At 40.3% G+C, this 26,457-nt stretch overlaps 1 protein-coding gene across 1 annotated transcript in view; it reads left to right on the top strand.

The window, feature by feature from the left end:
* Positions 1-6,604: 6,604 nt before the first annotated feature.
* STARD13 (StAR related lipid transfer domain containing 13) overlaps positions 6,605-26,457 on the top strand; it is a 289,386-nt gene continuing 269,533 nt past the window's right edge. Inside the window, exon 1 of the mRNA XM_064172967.1 lies at positions 6,605-7,354. Coding sequence (XP_064029037.1) covers positions 6,605-7,354 — 750 coding nt within the window. The remainder of the gene's footprint in view (positions 7,355-26,457) is intronic.

Genomic DNA, 26,457 nt, shown 5'->3' with positions numbered 1-26,457 from the left:
CGGAATGCTTTTTGTTAAGGATCTGCTCAATCTTTTTCTGTTCTGCCTTCTTTGGAGGATCTTTTGGCTACTTGTGTAGCCAAAAGTTCTTGTCATTACACTTATGGAAATAAGTTGAATTGAAAAATATGAGGTTATCTTGTAAAAAAGGTAAAATTATCATCAGGGGGGAAAAATCCTAATCTCCTAATTTCCTTTTAGCCTATGTGTCTCAACTTCTCTTGCCTTGTTTGCTTAATTTTTCAGGGGAAATTTTTTAAATCAAGGGAAATACTAAGCAAAGTCACTGTGAAAGGGAAACAAATGCATTAGGAGCTGAGGGGCAAAAGTTTGCTATTTTAAATAAATGCTGTACTGTGCCAGTCAGGATCAGGACTCAATTTGCTGGCTTACTGTGGCAGTTCAAGCTTAAATTTAAAATCAGCCAGGCTGGAAGAGATCTCCAAGATCATCCAGTCCAACCTAGCACCCAGCTCTATCCAAACAACTAGACCATGGCACTAAGTGCCTCATCCAGTCTCTTCTTGAACACCTCCAGGGACAGCAACTCCACCACCTCCCTGGGCAGCCCATTCCAATGCCAATCACTCTCTCTGGCAAGAACTTCCTCCTAACATCCAGCCTATACCTCCCCAGCACAACTTGAGACTGTGTCCCCTTGTTCTCTTGCTGGTTGTCTGGGAGAAGAGGCCACCCCCCACCTGGCTACAGTGTCCCTTCAGGTAGTTGTAGACAGCAATGAGGTCACCCCTGAGCCTCCTCTTCTCCAGACTAAACAATCCCAGCTCCCTCAGCCTTTCCTCACAGGGCTTGTGTTCCAGGCCCCTCACCAGCTTTGTTGCCCTTCTCTGGACATGTTCAGCACATCAACATCTCTCTTGAATTGAGGAACCTAAAACTGGAACCAGTACTCAAGGTGTGGCCTGACCAGTGCAGAGTACAGGGGAAGAATAACCTCCCTTGTCCTACTGGCCACACTGTTCCTGATGCAGGCCAGGATGCCATTGGCTCTCTTGGCCACCTGGGCACACTGCTGGCTCATCTTCAGCCTACTATCTACCAGTACTCCCAGGTCCCTTTCTTCCTGGCTGCTCTCCAGCCACTCTGTCCCCAGCCTGTTGTGCTGCTTGGTGGTGTTGTGGCCAAAATGTAGAACCCTGCACTTGGCCTTGTTAAATCTCATCCCATTGGCCTCTGCCCACCTATCCAGCCTGTCTAAGTCCCTCTGCAGGGCTCTCCTACCTTCCAACAGATCAACACCTGCTCCTAGCTTGGTGTCATCTGCAAACTTACTGATGCTGGATTCAATCCCCTGGTCCAGATCATCAGTAAAGATATTGAACAGGACTGGACCCAGCACTGATCCCTAGGGGACACCTCTAGTGACAGCTGCCAACTGGATGTAGCACCACTCGCCACCACCCTCTTGGCCCAGCCCTCCATCCAGTTCTTGACTCATATCAGAGTGAATCTGTCCAAGCCACGAGCTGCCAGCTTTGCCAGGAGCTTGTTGTGGCAGACAGTGTCAAAGGCTTTGCTGAAGTCCAGGTAGACTACATCCACAGCCTTCCCCACATTCACCAGGCAGGTAACCTGATCATAAAAGGAGATCCAAGTTAGTCAGGCAGGACCTGCCCTTCCTAAACCCATGCTGACTGGGCCTGATCCCTTGGCCATCCTTAGGTGCTCTGTGATGGCACTCAAGATGACCTGTTCCATGACCTTGCCTGGCACTGAGGTCAGGCTCACAGGTCTGTAATTTCCTGGTTCCTCCCTCTGGCCCTTCTTGTGGATGGGTATCACATTGGCAGCTTCCAGTCTTTGGGGACCTCTGCAGTGAGCCAGGACTGTTGATAAATGATGGAGAGTGGCTTGGCCAGCTCAGCTGCCAGCTCTCTCAACACCCTGGGATGGATCCCATCTGGTCCTATGGATTTGTGAGGATCCAAGTGACTCAGCAGGTCCCTTACTGCTTTCTCCTGGATTACAGGGGAACTATACTGGTCCCTGACTCCATCTGCCAGCTCAGGAGGCCAGACAACCTGTCCCACTATTGAAGATCGAGGCAAACAATTTAACTGAAAAGAAGGAGAAAATTCTACAGATTCACATGCTCTCTAATGCCAAAATACAGAATGGATATTGAAATGCCCTAACTAAAGCAATGTTACAGTAATATTATGAAATAAAGAATAATAATTTGCCTCAGAAAACAATTCTCCTTGTGTTAACATTCATAGATTCATAGAAATGAGTCTATGAATGTTAAAGTCTCTCTAAAATCCTCCTATTTAATGGTTAAGCCTAATATATGCTTTTGTTTGATTTTTGTGAAAAACTTAGTGAGGCTTAATACCTTTTTTTTGTTGTTTTCTGAGCAGAGAAGAATCAAGCAAATAGAGCATGATACACTAAAATGTATTTGTGAGTTTGCACAAACACATTCTCTTTTGCCAGACTGCGTGACAACTTCCCTTCCACATCATTTCACTAGCTGTGTCACAAATCTGTACTCATTTATTGCTCATTTCTAAGGCACTTTCCTTAATAAATGAGTTGTTTTAAACTCACATGTGTAAAAAGCTGAAGTTTCTACACCCAGATAGGCATTTTACATTTTAGCTTAGAAAAATACGCAGTGTTAGGGAGGTTTGTGCTCTTCCTGAGTTGTTGTGGAGTGAGTTTTGGTTGGACAGTTAGCTGTGGTAGCCCTACATTTCCCTTTTTAGTTGGAAAAAAGACATATATGACCAAGCCAGTTTTATTATTCAACACCTTTACCTGCACTAGTGCCTACAAGTAGAGCAGATGCTACAATGTATATTTACAGTATCACAGTATCACCACCAAGGGGATGGCATTCAATAGCTCCAAGTGCAGGGTGCTGCACTTTGGCCACAACAACCCCATGCAGAGATACAGGCTGGGGTCGGAGTGGCTGGAGAGCAGCCAGACAGAGAGGGATCTGGGGGTGCTGATTGATACCCGCCTGAACATGAGCCAGCAGTGTGCCCAGGTGGCCAAGAGAGCCAGTGGCATCCTGGCCTGCATCAGGAATGGTGTGGTCAGCAGGAGCAGGGAGGTCATTCTGCCCCTGTACTCTGCACTGGTTAGACCACACCTTGAGTACTGTGTTCAGTTCTGGGCCCCCCAGTTTAGGAAGGACACTGAGATGCTTGAGCATGTCCAGAGAAGGGCAACAAAGCTGGTGAGAGGCCTCGAGCACAAGCCCTACGAGGAGAGGCTGAGGGAGATGGGATTGGTTAGCCTGGAGAAGAGGAGGCTCAGGGGTGACCTTATTGCTGTCTACAACTACCTGAGGGGTGGTTGTGGCCAGGAGGAGGTTGCTCTCTTCTCTCAGGTGGCCAGCACCAGAACGAGAGGACACAGCCTCAGGCTGCGCCAGGGGAAATTTAGGCTGGAGGTGAGGAGAAAGTTCTTCCCTGAGAGAGTCATTGGACACTGGAATGGGCTGCCCGGGGAGGTGGTGGAGTCGCCGTCCCTGGGGCAGTTCAAGGCAGGGTTGGATGTGGCACTTGGTGCCATGGTCTAGCCTTGGGCACTGTGGTAAAGGGTTGGACTTGATGATCTGTGAGGTCTCTTCCAACCTTGGTGATACTGTGATACTGTGAAACTGTAAAGGATAAAGTTGAACAAAACAGAGAGAGAGAGAGATAAAGGGAACAATGTAGAAGATGAGGAGAAGCAGGGAAAGAAAAGAGCTGGAATGGTATTACCCTCAGTTGCAGATGGGGGGAGAGAGAGACGGGTGCATGGCCCAGGGATGATCTTCTGTGGAGTTCATCAGGGGTTCTTCTGGTGCTGGTGCAGCTCTGGTAGGCTGGTGGAGGTGCACTTGGTAGTCTGGTGGAGGTGCACCTTTTTGGCAAGCATTGCTCCTGTCTTTTATACAGTTTTTGAGATTGGTGTCCAGGTGCAGCTCCCCAAGGGATCTTCCTGTGTACTCTCATGCATTCGCAGGGGTCCGGCGCCACTGGGGGGAGAGGGCCTCCACCCCTTCCCTAGCTATACCTGTCCATACCCTGAGTACACAGAAGCCTTTTCTCTTTGGGGTAGCTGACATAAGATGTACATATCCTGGGAATTCAAGCCAGGCTGAGGTCCAGGAATTTCCAAGGCATTGTCCATTGATTTGCATCCCAGAGCTTTGCCCAGGCCAAGCACCTAGTCTGAGTCCTTGAGGTTAACAAAAGCAATCTTTATCTTTGTTGATTAGGGAGAGACAATACAATCTTCATCTTTGTTGATGAGCAAGAGAGAGGATTTAGACTCTCACACATATCCAGTAAAAACCAAAACTCACTTGAGAGAAAGAACACAGTTTTAAAAGAAGCTGATTATTGATTTTAGATGCTAGAAATATCCAGATATACCCAAAAAAATGTGGGTTTTTTTCAGGGATGATTCATGTTTTGGAGTCAAAAGCATCATCCTAAAATACTAGAAATAGATCTTGTAATGAAGGGATAATTAATTAATGTGAGATGATATTTTCCAAAATGAATATTCTTTATTAATGTTGATATTTAGAACTTTCACTACCCCCAAACACTAATTTTAATAATAATCAGTTCTTTGCACAGTCATGGAAATGTTATACAGAGGAATAACTAGATCTAGAAATAACTAGCAAAAAAGATATATATGTAAAAGATATATAAGGAAGAGAAGGTTCCTGTGGTCAGTATACCGCTCGCGGTCAATGTACTGTTTGTCCACTAGGCGGACTCAAGGTGCTCCTTTCTGCTTATGGCAGCAAGCAATAGCAAATTACAAGGGGTGGGATGCATGGTGGGAACATGGGTGCTAGCAGCATGCCTTCTTGCATGGTACTACATTTAGAGACTGAAAAACAAAGGCCATTGTGAAGCAGAGATAATAAAATTCACTTGAAATGGCAGGAGGCTCTCTCACCATGTGAAACGCTAGTGATTCCAGTTATTTCCTACATATGCAGGAATGTGTTTTGCTTTTCAAAGACATTGTGCTCAATTAGTTCTAGTAATGCTAGGGAGAACCAAGGGTGTCCAGCACTTCTGAAAGTAAAGACATTTCTGTGTAGGTGGCTAACATCAAGCTTCTGAGAAAGTGAGGGTTTCAAACGTAGTTTTCTCATTCACGTGTAGACAATGTAATCTATTATTATTGTGCAACAAAGATATGAGGTCACAGAGCACTGGAACATGCTCCCCAGAGGGGTTGTGGGGTCTCCTTCTCTGGGGACTTTCAAGGCCTGTCTGGATGTGTTCCTCTGTGGTCTGTGTTAGACAGTACTGTCCTGCTCTGGACTCGATGATCTCCTTGGGTCCCTTCCAACCCCTAACATCCTGTGATCCTGTATGCTTACATCTTTTACACTTTGAGTTCAAATGACAGAGTTAATATAATAAATCCAAATTTTGTGTAGCTGTAACAGTGTTCTCTCTATTACCCAGTGTATGTCTGCAGCACTAAAATATATGCTAACCATCACTAAAATATGCCTAGCTGGTGTGCATTGCTCCCTTTGTGGCACATGCAGTGAGAGGCACATCACATGCTAGCTTTGCTTGCTTCCTGCTTTGACAACTGCAGTGCTGCCTTCTGACAGGTCTTCCTCATCACTGACAGGTTTGCCACATACATCAAAGGCTTAGGCTTCTCTTTTCATTTTGAAAAGCTTCTGTTCTGCTTTACAGTCTCACAGATGGAGTACTGCAACAGTCAGTAAAATAACTGCTATCAATACTCGATCTGTCACAAGAAGTAAATTACATCTATGGATGAATGTAAGCTACTCAGTGATACAAGATCAGTTCCTCAGCAGCTGTGTGTTGGAGGTGCACAGCCTAGACATCAGCACAGAACTTAAGACTGATTTAAACCAGATATGGCCAATTCTGATGTAGTACTGAAGCTCTCTATTACTTTTAGTCTTCTCTTTTTGCTTTGCAAATGTATTGGAAATGGACAGGCACTGCACTGCAGTGGCAATTCAAAGAAGCTGAAAGACAGAAATCTCTACATATATTGCAACTGTTCTTCTTTTATGTCAATTGCCTTGGCTGCTTGCCCTTCCCCATGACATTTTAGTAGCTTTATCAGAGTTTCCACTGATTTAACAGACAATAAAAATACAACCAACAGAGGCATATTTCAGTAACATATCTAAAATAACTTTGAATGATTCTGAATCATTGTACCAATAATCAACATAAAGTCAATATAAAAAAAAAAAAATTTAAAAATCTGCATTTGCTACTTCTTTCCTGCTCTCTAAGATAAATAAGTCAACTTTATCATCTTTTAAGTTAATTTAACCTGTGTTGAGATTTCTGAAGAGGCCTGCAAGTAAATTTGTTTCAGTATTATTTTTTGCTGATGCACTCCAGTGCAAGCTTGTTACCATCCATAATGTTGTTGGGTTTTTTTGTTCTGTTTTGTTTCAGAAGCAGAGAGGATTCAGATGTTTTGTATGGGAATCCAGGCGTTAATAATGACTGTGTGATCATGAGTTTGGAAAAATAAGAAGATATTTCCTGGCTACCTCTATGAAGTTAGTTTCTTAAGAAAACTAGGAATGAATAATTTTGATCTCTGATGGATGAAACTCATTGGAATGGAAACTAATATCTATGAAGCAGAACAAAGCTCACCTTATCTTACATCTGCCAAGTGCCTGGGGACTCAAGAGGAAGCAAAGTATGAAGAATACCAAAGAAAGACGGAAAACCAGGCAAGTCCATCTGAATTTCAGAACATTTTACCGGAACCCAAGTTGAATTTGCTGTCCATGTCATCCTTATTAGACCACAATGAGACATTCTTGCAACTTGACACAGCTTCAGGGCGTGTCAGTGCCACAGATCAGTTTGAGACAAAGCACTTTTGTGAAGAATTACTCTGTTCTGCAAAGCACAAGCCAAAGGAAAATCCTTTAAACCTTCCTTTCCACACAGAATGGCCAGTCTTTACAGGAAAAAATTCAGAGAAGAAACTGGAAAGGAGCCATGAGATCAGAATCATAAAACACAAAACAAGTGCTATCACATTTTCTGATTTTGAGTTTTTACCACATGAAGCTAATACTAAACTCCACATCTGTGAGGCAGCAGAAGAGTTTTCGTCTGAAGAGGAAGAAGCAGGTCATAGAGATGACAATGATGTGTTTACAGAACTGCCACTGTGCAAGGCGTTTTTCAATGGTCTTCATAGAAGGAATGTTTCTCAAAGAAAGCAAGCTAAATATGAACTTACCAAATGCCAACACATCTGTCAATTAGAAGACTATGATAATCTTTCTGACAAGGAATTGAAGGAGCATGGCAAGGAAGAAAAACACTTGGAGCCAGAGGTAATACAAGCTACTCTTTTGTTACAAGCATGTTTTACGTAAGTGGTATCATTTAAGGTTTGTTACAGGTGGGGAAGGAGTTGTGCAAATTGTTATCTACATAATGACAATTAACATGACTTGCATCATTGAGAATATAAACCTACAGTGAAAGCATAGCAGATTTTTACATGAAACATATCTATTGCTTCAGATTGGCCACATCACTATCACCCTGAATTTCAAACCTTGGCTTTCTGTTTTCTCTTGCCTTTTAAAATGGGAACACTGTCTGAGTTTCCCCTGCTCATACAAGGTCATACATCATGCCATGTACAGTGTATCTTCCCTGAGCCTATGTGATGGTTTGGGTGTTACCTGCCCCCCCCCAGTTTAGAAATCACCCAGACTAGACTCATCCGGCTCTGGAAATATGAATGAAGCTATTTATTCACAGCTAGCACAATATACAAGCAGATATTTACAGTATATACAGTTATAGACAGAAATATACAAGGTAAAAAAGAAACAGAACTCCCCTCCCAGAAACCTGAGTGCCCAGGAGGGGCTCTCAACCACCCCTGCACCTTCCCTCTACCCCTCTCAACCTTACCCCAGTCCCAAGGAAGAATGGAGGTTTGGCCAGAGGGTTAGGAAGCAAAGTGGATTAGAAAAGAAAATGGAAGGGGAGGTTAGAGAGTGAGATCCAGCTCGGAGCTTGCCAGCAGCAGAGAAGACTCCCTTATCTATGTTTTGCTTTTATTCTTATACATCTCAGCAAGCCTATGAGGGAAGTAGACATCGCCATTGTCTTCCTTTCACAGCCTGTAATCTAGTCCTCCTCACCAAAACATTCTAGCTAGCTTCAAACTAGCACAGCCTATTAGCTGTTCCAAAGGGACAGAACTCAGGTTTACTCTGAGAGGAAAGTATATTTCTTCATAGTGGAAAATGGCCTTCTTTAGTGTAGTGGCACTCTTAGCACTGTGCCACATAACTGACAGCACTGCTAAATAACAGTGTCTTCTGTATTCTTGTTTTGTTAAAATAATATGGAGGACAGACTACAATCTGGCCTATAACAAAATAAAATAAAATGATTTTTTGTATGTCTACTGATATACATTATAATGCTCATTAAAACAGTGTCCCAAGTGAAAACAAGATTTAGAACAAAATAAAATCATCCAACTACAACCTTTGCAGGGGAAAAAAAAAAAAAAAAAGAAAAAAAAGAAAAAAAAAGAAAGAAGAACAACAGCTTTCAAAGTGAGTTCTCACTAGGCTGGAGAATAAGCAAAGCTTTCCCCTTCTCCCAGCTGGTAACAACCCAAATGCCTGGAGCTAAACATGTTTATCATTTGAGAACTTCAGCTCTAGTACAAAAATATGAAGTGACTCCAAATAGTGGGCAAATCAAACTCTTAAAATTCCAACGTTCCTGACCTTGCAGCACAAATTAATCTTAAACTGCAGGTCGGGCATACCTTTCCTTCCTCTCTTTTCTCCTCCTCCAGCTTAAAAAATGTAATTTTCCATGTAAGTCTGCTCTATGCCTTGAAAATCCGGGTGAAGCCCTGGTCTTTTATCTAGTATGGTTTCTTTTTATTTATCTAGAGTTATTTTACTTCTAGTACTGATATCAGAGTTGCTTCATTGGTTTCCAATTAAATGAAAGAGTTTGGACTATAATGCCCATATTAACATCACAGTTACGTTATACAATACTTAACTACTCTCCTTTAATACTAATCTATCTCCAGTTTGAGGGGGGTAATTCTGCTCTTGAGTTTTTGCTGTATTTCATACATGTCTCAACTTTACTGCAGAAACTCACAGAGAAATAAGCCACATTTTTACACATTTTTCTCAGCAGCTAACATTAGAAAACTAAGGCTCAAAGACGGTTCCAAAATAGTGCAACTTTTGATGCAATACTGACCCTCACTCCTGTGACACATGGTTTGTTAAATAATTGCATTGTTATTCTACCCTAAGCCAAGTTTTGCTTCCTCATTTACTCAGAAACATTCTCATTAATATAAATATAAATCAAAATGCATGCGCAACATCCCTTGATTCTGTTCACTGAAGGTCATTCTCATAGATAAAAGGGAGAGGACAGTGGCTGTTGTCATTTGGTTTACTTTATGTCTAGGCCATAAAATAAACTCAAGGATGCAGCTTGTAGTGCAAAATAATGGATTATAAATTGCCAGACAAGCATGCAAAATTACCTAGTAAATCTCAGAGCATGTGTCAAAACATTTCAAACTCTGCACAGATGCAGTGATGCAGTCCTGGTTTTGATTTTTTTTTCCTATGTAAATAAGTATCTATCATTCTAGGAATGCCTACAGGAATTAAAAAAAAAAAGAAAAAAGAAAGAAAGATTATCTTGTCTCTGAAGTTTTAGCAGCCATCAACACTCTACTGCTCAGACTAAAAATTTCCTCATGACTCTGGTTCAAGCAAATGTATGGCACTGTCAAGTTACTTATTTCTATTACTTAGAAATGAGGCCGTAGAAAAAACATCCTTCTACTGGAAAGAAATTAATTAAATAAAGACAACATGGCATCAAAATGTTGTCAAAAGAAGCAACCACTACTTCTAAGCCTTACACTTAAAAGTAGTATAACAAACATATGACCCCAGCCATACAGATACAGGCTACCACACTCAGCACCTTGATCCAGACCCGGCTAAAACCTTGCTGTTAGAGTTCACAGTGAGTGAAATAGTGTTAAGATCTACCCTGCAAGGGTATTCCTAAGTAAGTGTGCTTGTTACTGAGTGCAAATCTCCCATTATGTGTAGCAAAGAGGAGAGGCTGTCACCTTCTCCAGCCTGGGGAGCATTGGCACCAGTAGCAAAACAGTGCCCAAATCTCTATTTAAATAGTTGTTCATAGAATCAGAGAATCAATCCTCAAGGCTGGAAGGGACCTCACAGATCATCTAATTCCAACCCCCCTGCCATGGGCAAGGACATCTCAGACTAAATCAGGTTGCTCAGAGCTCCATGCAGCCTGGCCTTAAAGGCCTCCATAGATGGAGCTTTCACAGTCTTCTTGGGCAAATTGTTCCACTGTTTCACCACCTTCGTGGTGAAGAACTTCTTCCTAACATCCAATCTGAATCCACCCACTTCTAGTTTTGCTCCATTCCCCTTAGTCCTATCACTGCTTCATATACTAAAATACCCCTCACCAGCTTTCCTGTAGGCCCCTTTCAGATATTGGAAGGCCACAGTAAGGTCTCCTTGAAGCCTCCTGTCTCCAGATGGAACAGCCCCAATTCTCTTATTCTGTCTCCATAGCAGAGGTGCTCCAGCCCTCTGATCATCCTCATGGCCCTTCTCTGAATACATTCCAACATGTCTGTATCTTTCTTGTAATAGGAACTCCAGAACTGGACACAGTACTCAAGGTGGGCTCTCACTAGAGTGGAGTACATGAATTTAAGTAATACATGCATTTAAGTAATAATTGTTGAACGTTTTCCTTCATATGTCCTTCATTCAAATCTCCCAAGTACACCAAATATTGAACATGTAGAGGGAAGATGGAAAAAGCACAACTTGTGCACACTGCCAGCTCTGTTGCGAGTGGAAGAAATGGATGAAAATAATTCCTACAATGGTGCCTAAAAATACCCCAAAAGTCTGCTTTGTTTTGTTTTGTTTTCCAAAGGCATACAGCATCTTCCAGTTCTGAGTTGTACAAGACAAATAATACTTCTGTTGATTTATGAACTTAGGCTGGCCTCTGACTTTCCACCCTTAGACTGGTCCCGCATATATTTCCTGTGCTTTGTCTGCAGTCAACGACACATTTAATGCCCAAATAGAGTTCTTATGTTTAAAAAGAACATTGTGACTGAGGAAGCCAAATTTCAGAGATTTAAAAGCAATTACGTATACATATATTTGTGTCTGAAATATTGCCCATGTTATTTCTCCTTTTGAGATGGCAATACAGGTAAATGTCATTGCTAAGACAGCATTTCCTTAAACACAACAGCGAGTTTCTGCGCTCTCATCACAGATCTGTCTTCTTCGCCCACTTTCCTTGAAGGACTCCCTATCTGTCTTGAATGCAATTTTGTTTTCTTCACATCTCACGTCCTTGTAATACTATTTATGATGGTTTGTTCTGTTCTGTTGAGGTTTTCTCAACAACTCTGAAGTGGTATCTTGAGCCATTCTTCCTTGCTTATTTTACTTTAAGTTTTCATATTATGCTATGCACTCTGTGCATGCAGCCCACTCAGTATGCAGTGGCAAGGAGTGCATTATAACAGCTTCTGAAACAACATTTTTCCAGATTACCATTTACCCAAACTGCATGGAGCTGGATGCAGCCAATAGGTGTCTTTAAACAGGAACTACTATGCAACATTACATCAATAAACTTATCCTTTACACAGTCTCAAAACAAGATGTGTTGCTTCCAGGAGTAGCAGTTCAATAGAGTAAAAAATGGAAGATACTTGTCAGGTATCAGGCAAAAAGAAGTACTATGAAATCATACCCTTGACAAAGTGAATTGTCATGGATCTTCCCTCACCTCAATGATTGTATAGAAATACTGCTAATGTTTACTGCTGCAAAAAGGCAAGCATAGTCTTACTGAGATGGCAGCAAACTGGAAAGCCTCTCTGGGACAGTTTCAGAGCATCTCTTTGGGAAGCCCACCTTAGCTTTCGGCTGCTAGTGTAGCATGCCAAAAAGTTTCTGTCATTGTTGACATCATTTAGGGCACCTATGTGAGTTGTCACAGCATCCTCTATTGTATCGGAGAGGGAGGGCAGCAAACCAGGAAGCCCACGTGCTGGCACGGAACCCCTTAGAGCGAAGTGTTCACCTGCAGCCTCCTGATGTCTGTGCCAAGACCGTGTACTGGATGTCTCTCCCCACTGGGCATTAAGTGTATTCCAACTGAGTCCTCTTCTCACAGCTGCTCCTTGATAGAACATAGTTTCCTCTTTCTGAGACGTATCTGGAAAGGTTGATGTTTTAGGGTAAGGGAAATTAAGAGCTAATTGGTATAACCATAAAGTCCTCCAGACAGACTAGAGGACACAGGACATCACAATCATTTATTGTGTTCACTTTCTCTGTATCTCCCTATATAAGGGGACAGACTATTCTCCCTCTTTCTCTCTCTCCCTCCTCTCTTTCTGAGCATGAGCGACAGGCTGTTATCTCTTGGTTTATGGGGGCCTAATTTGTGTATGTATTCCTTTTCCCTGAATACCTTTTGTATTTCTGTGTATTTGTAAATGGTTTTCACATTTAACATCCCACTCTGCAGGAGTGTTTTTATTTTACTCCTTTCACTCTGGGCTAGCTCATGGCTCAAACCCAGAGCAGCTGAAGAATTATCTGTTGGCAAGAGTTACACATAGGAGCAATTTCTAGGAGAATTCTAGAAAAATAACTGTTTCTTAAAGAACCAAAAGTCTTTCCTGATTTAGAGGAATTCATTCAGGGAGCCTCTGTGATACTGTTTTCCCTTTCACTCGGGCACGTCTGCTGTCTAAGCTGGTACACAGCGTGTCAGATCTGCTGGCACTTACACAGGAACCTGGGAAACCTTTCTGGGGCTTGAGTTGCACACATACTTACATCATACCTCCTCAACATCTTTAGGAAGATCTAAAGTGTGTTGATGGTCTAATATGTATGTTGGACATTACATCGTTCACCTGGGTCAAAGAGTGAGATACCACTCCCTAAGTGTAACAGAGACAAGATGACCCAAACAGATAATTTAGGTAATTACAGTAGTGTTCACAGTGAACAGCTTTGTCAGGATTTGACTTTTGAATGAGGCTGCACAGTCACGAGGGCGACCAGTCAGGAGACTATCTCTGCAGCACTGGATGATGTTGAAGAGGCAGCTGTGGCACCAAATTTCACCATAAGTCTTTGTTTTAAGTAAAAGTGTAGTGTTCTAAAGGAGATGTGTGAATGCTCCATTGCTTTTGACATTTAAAACTAAAGCAGCTGAACTCTGGAAATTGTTATAGAGAACTTTACTGGCAGGAAGATGGATGATCCTTTTCCTTCATTATTCACTCATTTTCATCAATTTCCTTGTTCTATGCTTGTTCTACAGTTAGGTACATTTTATCCTCATTATACAATCATTACTGGGTGACAAGTTTGATAACCATTGTATCAGCTTAGATCATGAGAGCTCAGATGCAGGCTGCAGTAATTTGCTGAGATGTAATACTTAAGTTTCGCTAGCATCTCTCCTACATTTTGTCTGTTTCTGGCCTGTGTTTTCATTCTTATCACAAACATCAGAAGTTTACCAAGTGAGCACGACAAGATAAATAGACAAGACATGTGGAAAGACATAAATCCACAAAACTTTATTCAAAGCCACAATTTTTGAAGTTAATTATGATTTCTTAAAAATGCAGAATCATAGAAACATAGAATGTTTTTGTATTGGAAGGGACATGTATTCATTTGTGTTCTAAATATTTTAATCAAGTAATCATATACAGTGAAAGGAATCAGAAAGTTTTAAGTCTTTGGCAATTAATTTGCTTTATTTGTATTACAGTGGAGCCATTCAATTGAAATTATTAAATCAGAGCAGCAGTCAAGCCTACAGCTATGATCAGTAACTGGATCTGCCAAAATAAGCTTCTTACCCTTGTAGTTGGCTGGCTTAAACTCTGTATTCCTACTCCATCCCTTGCTTAGCTACTCTGAAGTACATTTCCAAAACGTACTTTGCTGTTTTCATTAATGAGGCACTGGAACTTGGGTGGAATTTAAGGTATCTGAAAATTGTCCTGCAATAGTTTCCTTTTCTCTAATTCAGTTGTACAAGAGCAAAAATTAGTAAAGAACATACTGGATTGAAGCACAAATTCCTTCTTCCATTCCTCCCATACTTTTGAAGTTTGCTCTTTATTTTATGAAACTGAGACTTCAAAACTAGGGGAGGAGAATGGCTGCAAACCTGTGATGACTTCTTCATGAAGAATAATACAGTTTTTATTACCTCTTTTTACCTCTTTTTCATCGTCTTCTGCAGACATGGGATGTCTACTCAGGTAGGAGAGCAGAGTGCTGCAATAGCAATGCCCAGGGAGAAGAGAGTGGAAAGCTAAGGGGGAAGAAAATTACTTGCCTAAGACAGGAGTAATAACACTGAGCTTTGTATATTCTATTTTCCTTTGTGTGTGTGTGAGATTTGCACGTCCTGTATTTCCATTACACATCCCCTAGAGTTGATAGGTGTTGACACAGTGAGTTGAACTTTAGAAAATTTGTAGCATTTGTGTTTGTTTTCTGCCTGCTTGAAATAGGAGTTGAAGAACTGCTTATTACTTCAGCAATGATGCCTTATTATCAGTCAGTAAATAACCACAATTAACTCTTAATAAAGTCAGATAAATGGTGTCTTAGAGGTTCTAATTATTGAGTTGAAAGAATCTTTTATTAATTGCACAAACTTGAGAGACTAATGATGAAAGTAGCATTTTGTATAGAGTACATTTTTCTCTAGTCTCACTATTCCTAATAATGCCACTTCCCATTAGGATACGGCATTTGTTGTGTCCTACTTATTGTGAATGGAGGGAGCAGTAAGTTTGAATTTGCATTTTAGTTCAGTGGAAAGTAGCTACAAAATTATAGGAACTTTAGACAATAACAGCAAGGTTAGGTTATAACAAAAATAGTAACTTCACAGTGGTCGATGAATACATACTAAGAGGCTCTGTGAAGAAAATGTTGGGATCTTCTGCTTTAGCCTGTTCACTGGGTATGAATGTATAGTTTATCCTTAGAGTTTGAGAAGAATAGTTAGCACAACTGGTGTATTATACTGGGGCAAATAAAAACCATCGAGGGGTTGGAGAACCTCTGCTATGAAGACAGGCTGAGTGAGCTGGGGTTGTTCAGCCTTGAGAAGAGTAGGCTGTGGGGAGACCTAATTGCAGCCTTCCAGTACCTGAAGGGGGCCTGCAAGAAGGCTGGAGAGAGACTGTTTATACAGACTTGTGGTGATGGGACAAGGGGCAATGGCTTCAAACTAGAGAAGAGCAGATTTAGATTGGATGATAGGAACAAGTTCTTTACCATGAGGTTAGTGGAACACTGGAACAGGTTGCCTAGGAAGGTGGTTGAGACCCCATCCCTGAAGATATTCAAGGTGAGGCTCTGGGCAACCTGATCTAGTTGAGGATTCCTTGCTTACTGCTGAGAGATTGGATTAGAAGACCTTTGGAGGTCCCTTCTAGCCAGGACCATTTTATAATTCTATGATCCTAAAAGGGGAGATTATTCAGATATTGACTCCTTTGTTCATTGTATATTTGAATACTTCAGAATCACATGGCCACCTCGGGACACAGCAATATTACTATTGCTCTTGCCAGAAAAACATTAAAAAAGATGCATTTAAGGTTGCACTAAGCTCATTAAAAAAAAAAAAAAAGGTATATCAAGATTATTTGTCTGGAACCTGTGCAATGTGAGGCCATACAAGCATTTCATGTATCTCTACAGAAGTAGAGGAAAAGTCAACATAAAACAAACACTGTCTAAGTCAAGGCTCTGATAAACTACATTCCTGTCGGAGCACAGGAATAGGCACCTGCAGGAATTACAGACTGGGTCTTAGGTGGGGGGGAGACCAGAAGAAACATGTAGAAATCTGTTAATCTTCTTACCACTGAAATTAAGATATTCCTTCAAGGTGCAGATGGAGCTTCTGGATAAGCTGTGGGATGGGCAGTAAGCAGAACAATTTGTGAGACTGCAAACTTGCACAAAAGATGAGGGAACCAGATAGGGTTGGATTTTTAACTTTCTTTGGTTGATAGGTGAGCATTTGGTATGTTTTCCAAGTCCAGCAATACAGCAAACTGAAAGATAGAAAAAAATATGCCACCACAAACAAAAAGTCCAAGAAAGAGAATGTAATTGAATTAACAAGCTTGCAAAGTCTGTTTCTTGTTATAGCAAAGTTCTTGAATGAGAATAAGAAAAACAAGATACAAATTTCCTCACGCACACAATAGCCCACTGCAAGGTTTTGGCACTTACTCTAAGCCATACATATGCTTTCGAAAACTCTTCCTAGGTAACCTATGCCCAGTTAATAAAAAGATTCTAGTGCCATCCACATGTCCTTTGTGTGAAAATCCAATAAAATAATGTTAGCTTGATATTGTAATGGACGTATTTTCTTGGTAGTACTATGGGACCACAGATTGTGCCCAGGGATACGTGAACATGTTGATATTGCCACAACATACAACCAGCAATCTGTGTGAACACCAAGGTCCATGTTTGAAACAGAGTCAGGAAAACTCAAAAACTTTAAAAATATATAGTGAACTTCACAGCAATTTTAGGATGATAGATCTGAGATTTCATTTTGCAACATTTTTGTGTGGTTATTTTCTTCAGGAGAGAATGTTATCACCCTCACATTTTTTCTTAACTATCACTCCAATTACAGAGTATTTTAAAGTGTAATAAAACTAAAAATAGACTACTTTTACCTATCCAAGCTTTAGTCCAAACTAAAAAGTCTTACCCAGTTTTGAATTATCTCAGAGCTAGGACTTTTGCAGCACAGTGAAGGTAAACCTCAACTGGAACAGATGAGAGTTCTCAGAAATAAAAGAGACAGGACATTGAGTCCAGCACCTGCATTTGAAGTATTTTTATTCCAGAAATTAACTTCAGTAAAATTTCTCCAGACTTTTGTATTATATTACTGTGCTTCTCTTTATCTGTACTTTCTGTGGATTCTAAAATTCCCAGCATTTAGATTTTCAATCCTATGCTTCAAAAATCTAGTCTAGAATAGGTAATGGTTTTGTGTCAAAGATTTAACAGCTTATTATATTGTATATTTAGAGAAACATTTTCTGGCCTTAATCTAACCTTTGTGATGAAGTAGTTAGTGATATGTTACATAAGCTACTTTAAGTTTTACAGTTACTATTTATCGTTCCTATTCAAACAGTATAATGTTGAAATTTCAGTAGCCGTGTAATGACCATTTTGTGCTGTGGCAAGAACCTTTTCAGTTAGACTGGAGACTGATTTACATAAATCAAAATGTCAAAGAAACCTGCTAAACCTGCCAAGAAACAACAGAATATAACACTGCAATTTGTATGCATGTCATTCTGTAATATATCATACACAAAGACCAAAAGAAAAGTATACAAAGCCAGTAACCAGGATATACAGAATCATGGAAACATTCTGGTTGGAAAACACCCCCAGGATCACAAAGTCCAAGCAATAGCCCTACTCTACAAGGTTCACCCTAAACCACATCCCCAAGCACCACATCCAAACAACTTTAAAACACATCCAGGGTTGGTGACTCAACCATCTCCCTGGGCAGCCCATTCCAAAGCCTGATCACTCTTGCTGTGAATTTTTTTCCCTAATGTCCAGTCTAAAAGTACCCAGTAACAGCTTGAGACCATTACCTCTTGTTCTAAAGATTGCTTTCTATTAACAGCATGCCTGACCAAAATCAGTTTCCATAATGAGAGAAAGCAGAATACCAAGTAGGTGTGCAACTAAGCATCTTGACCCAAGAGTTTACCTCTAGCTGTACTTTTTTTCTGCTCTGTTAACAATTTATTAAGATGTAAATACCTGTAGATGCAGATATCTGTAAAATTATATTTGAGAAATGAAAGATGATTAAGTAAAATAGATTACTCCTGGAAGACAAAAATATTCAACAGATCCTTTATAAAAATATATTAAAAGTTATAATACTGTCCTATGTCTCATACAAGAGGCCATTGAAGATAGCCCTCCACTTGGTGTCTTGTGTAGTAGAGATGTCTTGATTTGTCCAAATCTTGTAAGGACTTACCAGTTTTAGTCTTATCTTGTGGGACATATAATACACTGAAGGAAATAAAAACATAGCAAACAAAAAGTTAAAAATAAGGAAAGGAATGCTAAAAGAGAGAAACAGGTTTAAAAAGGCTTTGTGGAAAACCCTCAGTATTCCAAGCAACCAGAGATGAGCTCATTTTTTTTCTGAAACAAAGGAACAGCATATTATACAGATTCAGAAAATGCTTTTGAAACCCAGCTTCTCAGACATGACAAAGTTTGCATTTTGTATGTGAATGTCAGCAAACTCTAAAATTGTCCACTTCAATGTTCTCACATAAAACTTCTTTAAATAAAAGAATTCACCATTAATACAAACAATAAACAACAGCAAACTCTAAAATAGTAAACATGGATGTAGGTTAGAATGAATACGCTTACAATTTTTATCTCTGATCACACTCTCCTGTGTGCAGTGTTCCCAGTTTTGTTCTTAGGAAGATAAGCCACAGTTGCATTAAACAGAATGTAGATATTTAAGATTAAAAAAAAATAGACTTTCTTTATGGGTGTTCTTTTCTTATTTGGAAATTATGTTCAAATGGTTGTCAATGCTAAGGAGTGATCATACAAGCAGCTCAGGATAAACAGCATTTAATTTCAGTGCAAATTAAAATTAATGTGTAAGAGTCATAAGTATGAGGCCAAAAACTGTGCAAATCCAGTAAGGAAAATGTAGTTTATGCACCTGATTTAACATTGGTGGTAAAGAGAAAAAAAAACCCAACCACAAAAACCCAACAAACCAAAACCAACCAAACAAAAATTTTAGAGGTATGGTAAGGCAAATAAAAGCATTCAGTTTTGCAAAGGAAGTAATTGGTTTTAAATTTGGAGTTACTCTAGCTTAAAAAAAAACTCTCAAAAGACTCAAAAATTCTCCATGGCAGTGAATGATTCTTTAGCCTGGGTGTGATGCGTTAGGAGCCTTCAGCAGCTTGCTAGGTGGGCTACTAAGGAGCTTGTGAGGCTTTACAGGCAGGTAAAGGTATTTTCCCCAGAGGAAGGCTGTCAAAATTAAGCTGTCTTTGAAAAGTAATTCAAGTTTGATGAATTGACAAATATAAATTAAATTAAAAGAAAATAAATACATTGCTTAGATTCCAAATGAAATTGCTATCACTTTGACATTTTAAATTGTAACTTTAAACATATATTGGGTGGGTTGCAAGTAGCTTAGCTTCTACATTGTCTGTACAGGGGTTTTTCCATATTGATCACTCTTAAAAATCTGCTCTGGTCCATTTTGCCTTCCTGTTTTTTTGTTTGTTTTCTTCCTATTTTGTTGTTGGCATGGTTTGTTTTTTGTTTGGTTGGGATTGAGTTTGCTTTGTTTTGATGTGGCAATATCACAACAGAACTACACAGAGCTGAGCAGGACTGGAGAGCAATTGGGAGAGCGTCAGTTTTTAAAGTTTCTCAAGTGTTAGCTTGAACTATTAAAGTACAAACTGTGCTTTTCCCAGTTTTGTCCTGCAATGTTTGGAAACAGCCCAAGTGCTAGTACAGCACACAGAGAATCCTCCACAAGGATATCTATATATGCCACTTAAACCTGCAAATTTTGCAGTTCTACATTATGCAGCATTTTGCTAGAGAGATTTTTTGTTATTATTGTTCATTTTCTTGCATTTCAAAATACACTATCTAAACCTTGTTTGAGGTACACAGTTAGAGGTCCTTGATGAAGTCCTAGCCTCCTGGAATTAGGCTAGGGAGTGTTTCTTTTCAGTTATTTGCCAGTTATGTCAATAGATGTTTTAATTTTGGATTATTGTGGTTGAAAGGGTTTTGCTAAAATATTTCCTATCACATTGAACTATTTGTTAATGGAAAGTATCACTGCTGGCAATCATCCTATAGCAGGTGTTTTGGGATTCTTCTCATAATTCTTTCAGTAGTTCCAAATAATATTTGTGTGTGTTCTTTTTAGTAAACATTGCTTTTCTAAATAGAAATAAAATTCACCAAATACCTTAACATAGATAAACAGAATTTTAAAATGCTTTCAATTATAGTAATTCACAAAGATCCAGGCAAGTGAAAATGAATGTAAAGTACTCAGAATATATATTGGAACTGGAAGTCAATAATAGTTAGGCTAAACCTCTGCTTGCTAAGTGAAACACTGGGACAGGTTTAGGCTACGTCTTCATCTGCCTCAGAGCATCTTTAGTGCCTTTGTGTCTTAAAGATTTGGCAAAACTGCTGAATGTTTCCAGAAGTAGGTGCTATAGATCGTTCCTCTCTCTCCAGCCTTCTCAGTCCAGCAGAAGATGTCAGACACAAGGAGCAGGGAACACAACTGAACCTTAAGCTTCTAGTAACAGTAGTCATTGCTATTTAGTAACCATCATACTCTTACAGTAAGACAGAATTTGATCTCTAGGCCACATTTTTCAACCATGGTGTTATTAAAAAATATTTATGTGGCATAAGTAATATGTTAACATGCTCTGGGGATAGAGAAATTACTAATTTTTCTCCGAGAATGATGCCTAAAGCCACTTTGCCAAAGCAATTTTTTTTCAAAATAGAGATCAGGCTATGTCATAGGTTTTTAACACAATTACATTTTCTCCAAGTTAAAAAGGACTTGCTGAAAGCCATACTCACTATTCTATTTCTGTTTGTGATTTTTTAAAGCGCTGAAATCACCTTCATAAAGTAAGATCTTCAAGGGAAGTAAAATACACAAGTCAGTGACTGGGCAGTAATAATACAACATTTCCACATAGGTCACAGTTAAGTTTTTTCATTCTACCAAGATAGGGCTTCAGCTGTTTACAAATACCATTAATAGTTACAAATACCACAAATAGTTAAGTTTTTGAAAGTTGTTTTCATCATTCACATAGTATAGGAATGTTTCTGATCTCTGAAAGAAGAAATGTAGTTAAAATTTGGAAAACTTTAAGTAGATAATTAGCATTAATAACAAAAAACATAAGACAAAATGCATACTATATAAATCAATACAGGATTAAGGAATATAGGCATGCACAGGCAGACACATTCTTGTGCTTTAGGTGATAATCTTAAACTCAGCACTTAAATTCTACTTGATTTCTTCAGCTTCTACATTTGTCACTTTGAGGACCAAGAAAGCATAAAGTACAGCAGATTATTCTAGCAGCACACGATACTGTAGCTTTTAGCATAGGCAGGTAACAGGAACACATATCTCAGTTTACCAGTAGTGGGAAAAAAACCCAGGAAGACAGAGGGGTAGCATTCTTGCAAGGTGTGTCACTGGTAGAGCCTGTTCAAAACTATATCTGAAAAACTACCTGCTTCTCCAGATTGAAAGCTTTTACTGATTTTATCAGGAAGGGAGGAATTATATCTGATCTCTGTAATTTAGGCAATTAATTTTCATCTAAAATGTAGATATTTAAGTATCCGTGGCTCCTGATGAACCACTGGGCTTGGTGGAGTAGGCTCACTGCTCTTATCATTTAATTTTCCTTCCAGAGAAACTAGGGGATGAGGGAGGAAGACAAGAGGGAGTGGAAAGGGTGCACATCAGATCTTGCCTCAACATGGAGTTAAAACATCAGCACAATATTATCTGGATCTGAGTGTTAGGGAATGTATCCAATTTCCAAATGATAGAGAACACAGTCTGTCAAATGAAGCACGGAAATTCCTTATACAGTCAGAGGAAAAGACACTGGTGTCTTAGAAGAGCTCCAGAGGAAGATCCCATCTGATTAAGTGCAGGCATTTAAGAGACTTAAACAATGAGAAGAAAAATGTGCCTCTTCACTCGTGTCTCTTCCAAAAATTTACACAAGGGCATTTATTCATTGCTATGATCAGTGTCCTTATCTCATCTTGACAAGCTTCTTATTATTGAAATGCTGCAACTCAGAAGCCCTCTCAAAACAGGAGACATAAAACATTGAAACTGAACAATGTGCACGTACTATAAATAGTATCTGGAGCTAGTTTTACCTGGTTAGCAATGTTGTGGAGGGGAAATTAAATGATGCAAGATAATATTTTTCCAAAATTAATATTGTTTATTAATTTTGATGCTCAGAACTCTCACCACCCCCAAACACTAATTTTAATAATATTTTGGTTCTTACCAGTCATGGAAACAATCTGTGGATAATACCTAGATCTAGTAATAACCAGCAAAATATATAAACATTAATTGAACTGGAAAAGAAGGTTCCCACGGCCAAACGCCACTTGCAGTCAATATGCTGCTTGCCCAGTAGATGGGCTCAAGGAGCTCTTTCTGCTCTATGGCAGAAGGCAGGAGAGAATTACAAAGAGGCATTTAAGCATTTACTCACAATATTATTACTACCCTCACGAAGGCTAGCCACAGTCCAGACAGTGCCCAAATGCCTTCAGGGGACTCTGTCTTGTTGGACGTTGAGGCTTGAATCTTCCCAGCTTCTGGGGAAAGGACGCAGACAATCTCTGACCTTGTTCTCCTGGCTTCTTCTGGGCAATCTGTATATATGTCCAGGAATTCAAGCAGGACCTTCAGGTGCAGCAGGCAGGATGTCCTGCAGTCTCAGCACAATGTCACGCTGGCCACACAGGCCAATCCTGTGCAGACATCCAGGGTCTGCTCCTGGTAACTCATGGCAGTGGAGTTTAGCAGGCAAGCAGTAAGGCAGTGTGCAATAGCAGCAGGGCTGGGCACAGCAGAGAGAGCACAACAAAGAGCAAGGAGGCAAAGCAGGAAAGCAAAAGCAGGTTGTTCGCCTGCCTATCTCCTTTTAACAATGTGGGCTGAGATTAATTGCCCTTTGGACACAAGAACAGTGTGGACGGGATTTGGGAAAGCCAGGAGATGATTCAGTATGAGTTCTGCTTCCAGGCGATCCGCCTTTATTGAGAGCATCAGGCTTCAAGTTACAAAGCATGTACTTTGCAGTTAGGGCGAGTAAAGTGAGCGCACCCAGCATGCAATGTGGTACATCTAGAGATTGGAATTTGCATGTTCCTCCTGTTTCCCTCCTAATCTGGACACAGTACCACATAAGTTGCTTATCAGAAGGCTCAGGGACAAATTCCTTTGAGCTTCTTCTCACACAGCGCTGTGGTTTACTGCAGTTCCAATACTCAGACTTCATATGCAAGGCTTGATTGTACAAGCTTCTAGGGGCTCGTGCCCCTCATTTTCCAGCCAGTTCCCAACAGAACATCCAATCAGGATGGCAGTTAGCCAAACCATACCGTATTAGGCAAAGCCACAGGCTCGCTTTTCCCTAATTTGGGAAAAGCACAGCCCTTGCACTAGGCAGGCACAAGCTAAGTGTGTGTGTACCTTACACCACAGGACCCTGGGCAGGCCAGACTCAGTGGCTACAGGTTCTTTTGTGTCCGTTTGCCACGATTGCCTCTTGTGGAGCAGAAAAGTATGCCTAGGCAAGGCAGGACATGTATAAGCCTATTTTGGGCCTATCATGCCTACCACAACAATAAAGTATAATGATATTTCTGATTTCAATAGCATACTCAAAATTACTCTCACCTTCCTCCCACCTTGGTGAATCCAACACTTAACACCAAATAGAATCTACCGTTTATGTTAAACCACACCTTTAGTTAACAGCTATCTTTAGTTTACTTCCTCAACTCCAATGTTTTGGGCTTTGGTTGTTTTTGTTTTTATTTTCCTAGAAAATATTTTCAATTATGTATTTACCTACTGCAGTGTTGCTACATAAAACATATTTTTTTTAATGTGACTGTCCTTAGTCCACTGCTTTTCCCACTGACTGGCATTAAAAAACGAACCAACTAAGCCCCTGGCCACTAGAAATGAGCTCCTAAGTTCACTAAATTAATCTTGGCTCTGCAAAGAGCAACTTGGAAGGGCTTACACCTAAAGAGAAGCTATTGAGGAACCTTGTTCCTCCTTAAGAAAAAAATTAACAGCACATGAGTGGCACAAATCCTATAAAATCATCGAACAAGAACCGAACCACCCATTACCTCCCTCAGAATGAACTTTTCTTCAATTTTGTTGATCAGAGATTAATTGCTCTTCATGACAGAAGAAAATGTAATTTATGAAATACAGTGTCTCAGGGAGGAAAGTGAAAATGTATTGTCCTACCTTCTCTACAGATTTCAGCTATCACTCCAAGACTATTATCTCTGAAAAGTAATGTTCCGAAGCATTTTTCTGATTTAAGATTACCAAACCTACATTCTGCAGATCTAATACATTCTACTTTCCTATGGCCTCCTGGATCACACTTTTCAGCATCTCCCGCTCCCACTTTCTACCTCTCAAGTGTTTTTTGGTCATACTCCAGTCCTCTCCCAGCATTTTTGCACTGTCTCCAGTTCCCACCTCTCAGTATTTTCTCCACACCTGCCCATGTCACCTCTATGTTCCTTTCCCCAGAATGTCCTCAGGCTCCCCATGACTCTGGCAAGGGACAATATGTGCTTTAACTGTAAGTATCTTTTCACTGCCTGGACATAGGAGCACTTACATGCTCCCTGGCAGCTGCTGACATATGAGCTATATGAGCTGAATGTGTGGCTTGTATCTAGCCACACATTTTGATTAAACTTTGAAGTTTGATCTCTCTGATATTTCTTCCCATCTTTCAAACTGGTTTGAAACTACGTAAAATACAAAAAAGTTGTGGGAAAATGTCTCAGCAGTTGAGCAACACCAAGATGGAACAATGCAAATTTGTTCTCTTTAAACACCAAGCAATAAAAAAAGAGGAAAAAAGAAATCATTATGTAAAGCATAATTACATGTAAATGCCATTAAAATACAATAAACTTCAAGAAAAAAATATACATTTAGCATTTTAATTAAAACTATAAATTCCAATAATGAACACAAAAAAGTCCTACTACAAACAATAAGTTAAACTAAAAAAGTATGCCCTCCTGCCACAACAAGCTCCTGGCAAAGCTGGCAGCTCATGTCTTGGACAGATTCACTCAGATACAGGTCAAGAACTGGCTGGAAGGCCAGGCCCAGAAAGTGGTGCCACATCCAGTTGACAGCCAGTCACTAGTGGTATCCCCCAGCGATCAGTGTTGGGCCCAGTCCTGTTCAATATCTTTATTGATGATCTGGGCCAAGGGATTGAGTCCATGTCATGGAAGAAGGGAATTAATGTTGCTGAGTCAGGAATTATAAAAATAGAATTACTTTAGTTTCCTGAAAACCTCACCCCCAAACTACGTACAAAACTAGTTTAGGTTCTATTTATGGATTCCATATCAATTTTGAATTCTTCAAAGGATGATATGGACAAATTTAGAGATTTAGAAAGTCAGGAAATTGAAAAGGCTAAGCTATAAACACAGCTTTACCCCAGGCTGAGCAGAGAATTAATGGAACAGCAGGATTTACCCACAGAGGTGAGAAAGATTTCATTCAATGGTGATCCGTTACTGGATTTCTCTGCTGCTTGACTGCCTTCTGATGCTGCAAGCAATATCCAATAGTCTGGATCCATGCAACAGAAGCCCAAGGCAAGTGGCAAAGCTGTCAAACTCAGAAATGTCTCAAGACACAGCTTCCGCAAGACAGGGATTCATGGAAGTGATGCTGTCTCAGTGTCACGGAGGAGTTTGTCTGGGTTTTGGGGGAATGAAATACGAGGCCTATTTTTAAAGAGTTTAAAAAGATTTAATATTATATATGCTAGGAATCCCCCTTCCCCAAACTTATTTATAACTACCCCATGCGAGTTCTTTGTATGAGGTTGCGAGATGAATTTACAGAATGTCTATGTATAACAAATTGGAAATTTAGCAAAGGTTTGAAAGAATTTAGGAAGAGAGTCTGTGGCTTGAAAGTGCCGCTGGTAGGTTATTGAGAGATTATTCTGACTTAGATCGAGTTTCTCAGTTACTCACTGTCTGGAGTCAGTTTGAAAGTCCCAAATATCGTGGATTGGCGCAATTCAGGGGTTATTAGGGTGCGCTGTCTGAGCTTAGAATCAGAGAATCATAGAATCAACCAGGTTGGAAGAGATCTCCAAGATCATCCAGTCCAACCTATCACCCAGCCCTATCCAGTCAACTAGACCATGGCACTGAGTGCCTCATCCAGGCTTTTCTTGAAGACCCCCAGGGACGGTGCCTCCACCACCTCCCTGGGCAGCCCATTCCAATAGGAAATCACTCTCTCTGTGAATAACTTCTTCCTAATATCCAGCTTCCACGGGTACGAGCCAAGCTGGGTGCTGGCGTTCGGAGGC

This window comes from Pogoniulus pusillus, chromosome 3, assembly GCF_015220805.1.
Source record: "Pogoniulus pusillus isolate bPogPus1 chromosome 3, bPogPus1.pri, whole genome shotgun sequence".
NCBI lineage: Eukaryota > Metazoa > Chordata > Aves > Piciformes > Lybiidae > Pogoniulus > Pogoniulus pusillus.
This window is presented reverse-complemented; position numbering and strand designations above follow the sequence as displayed.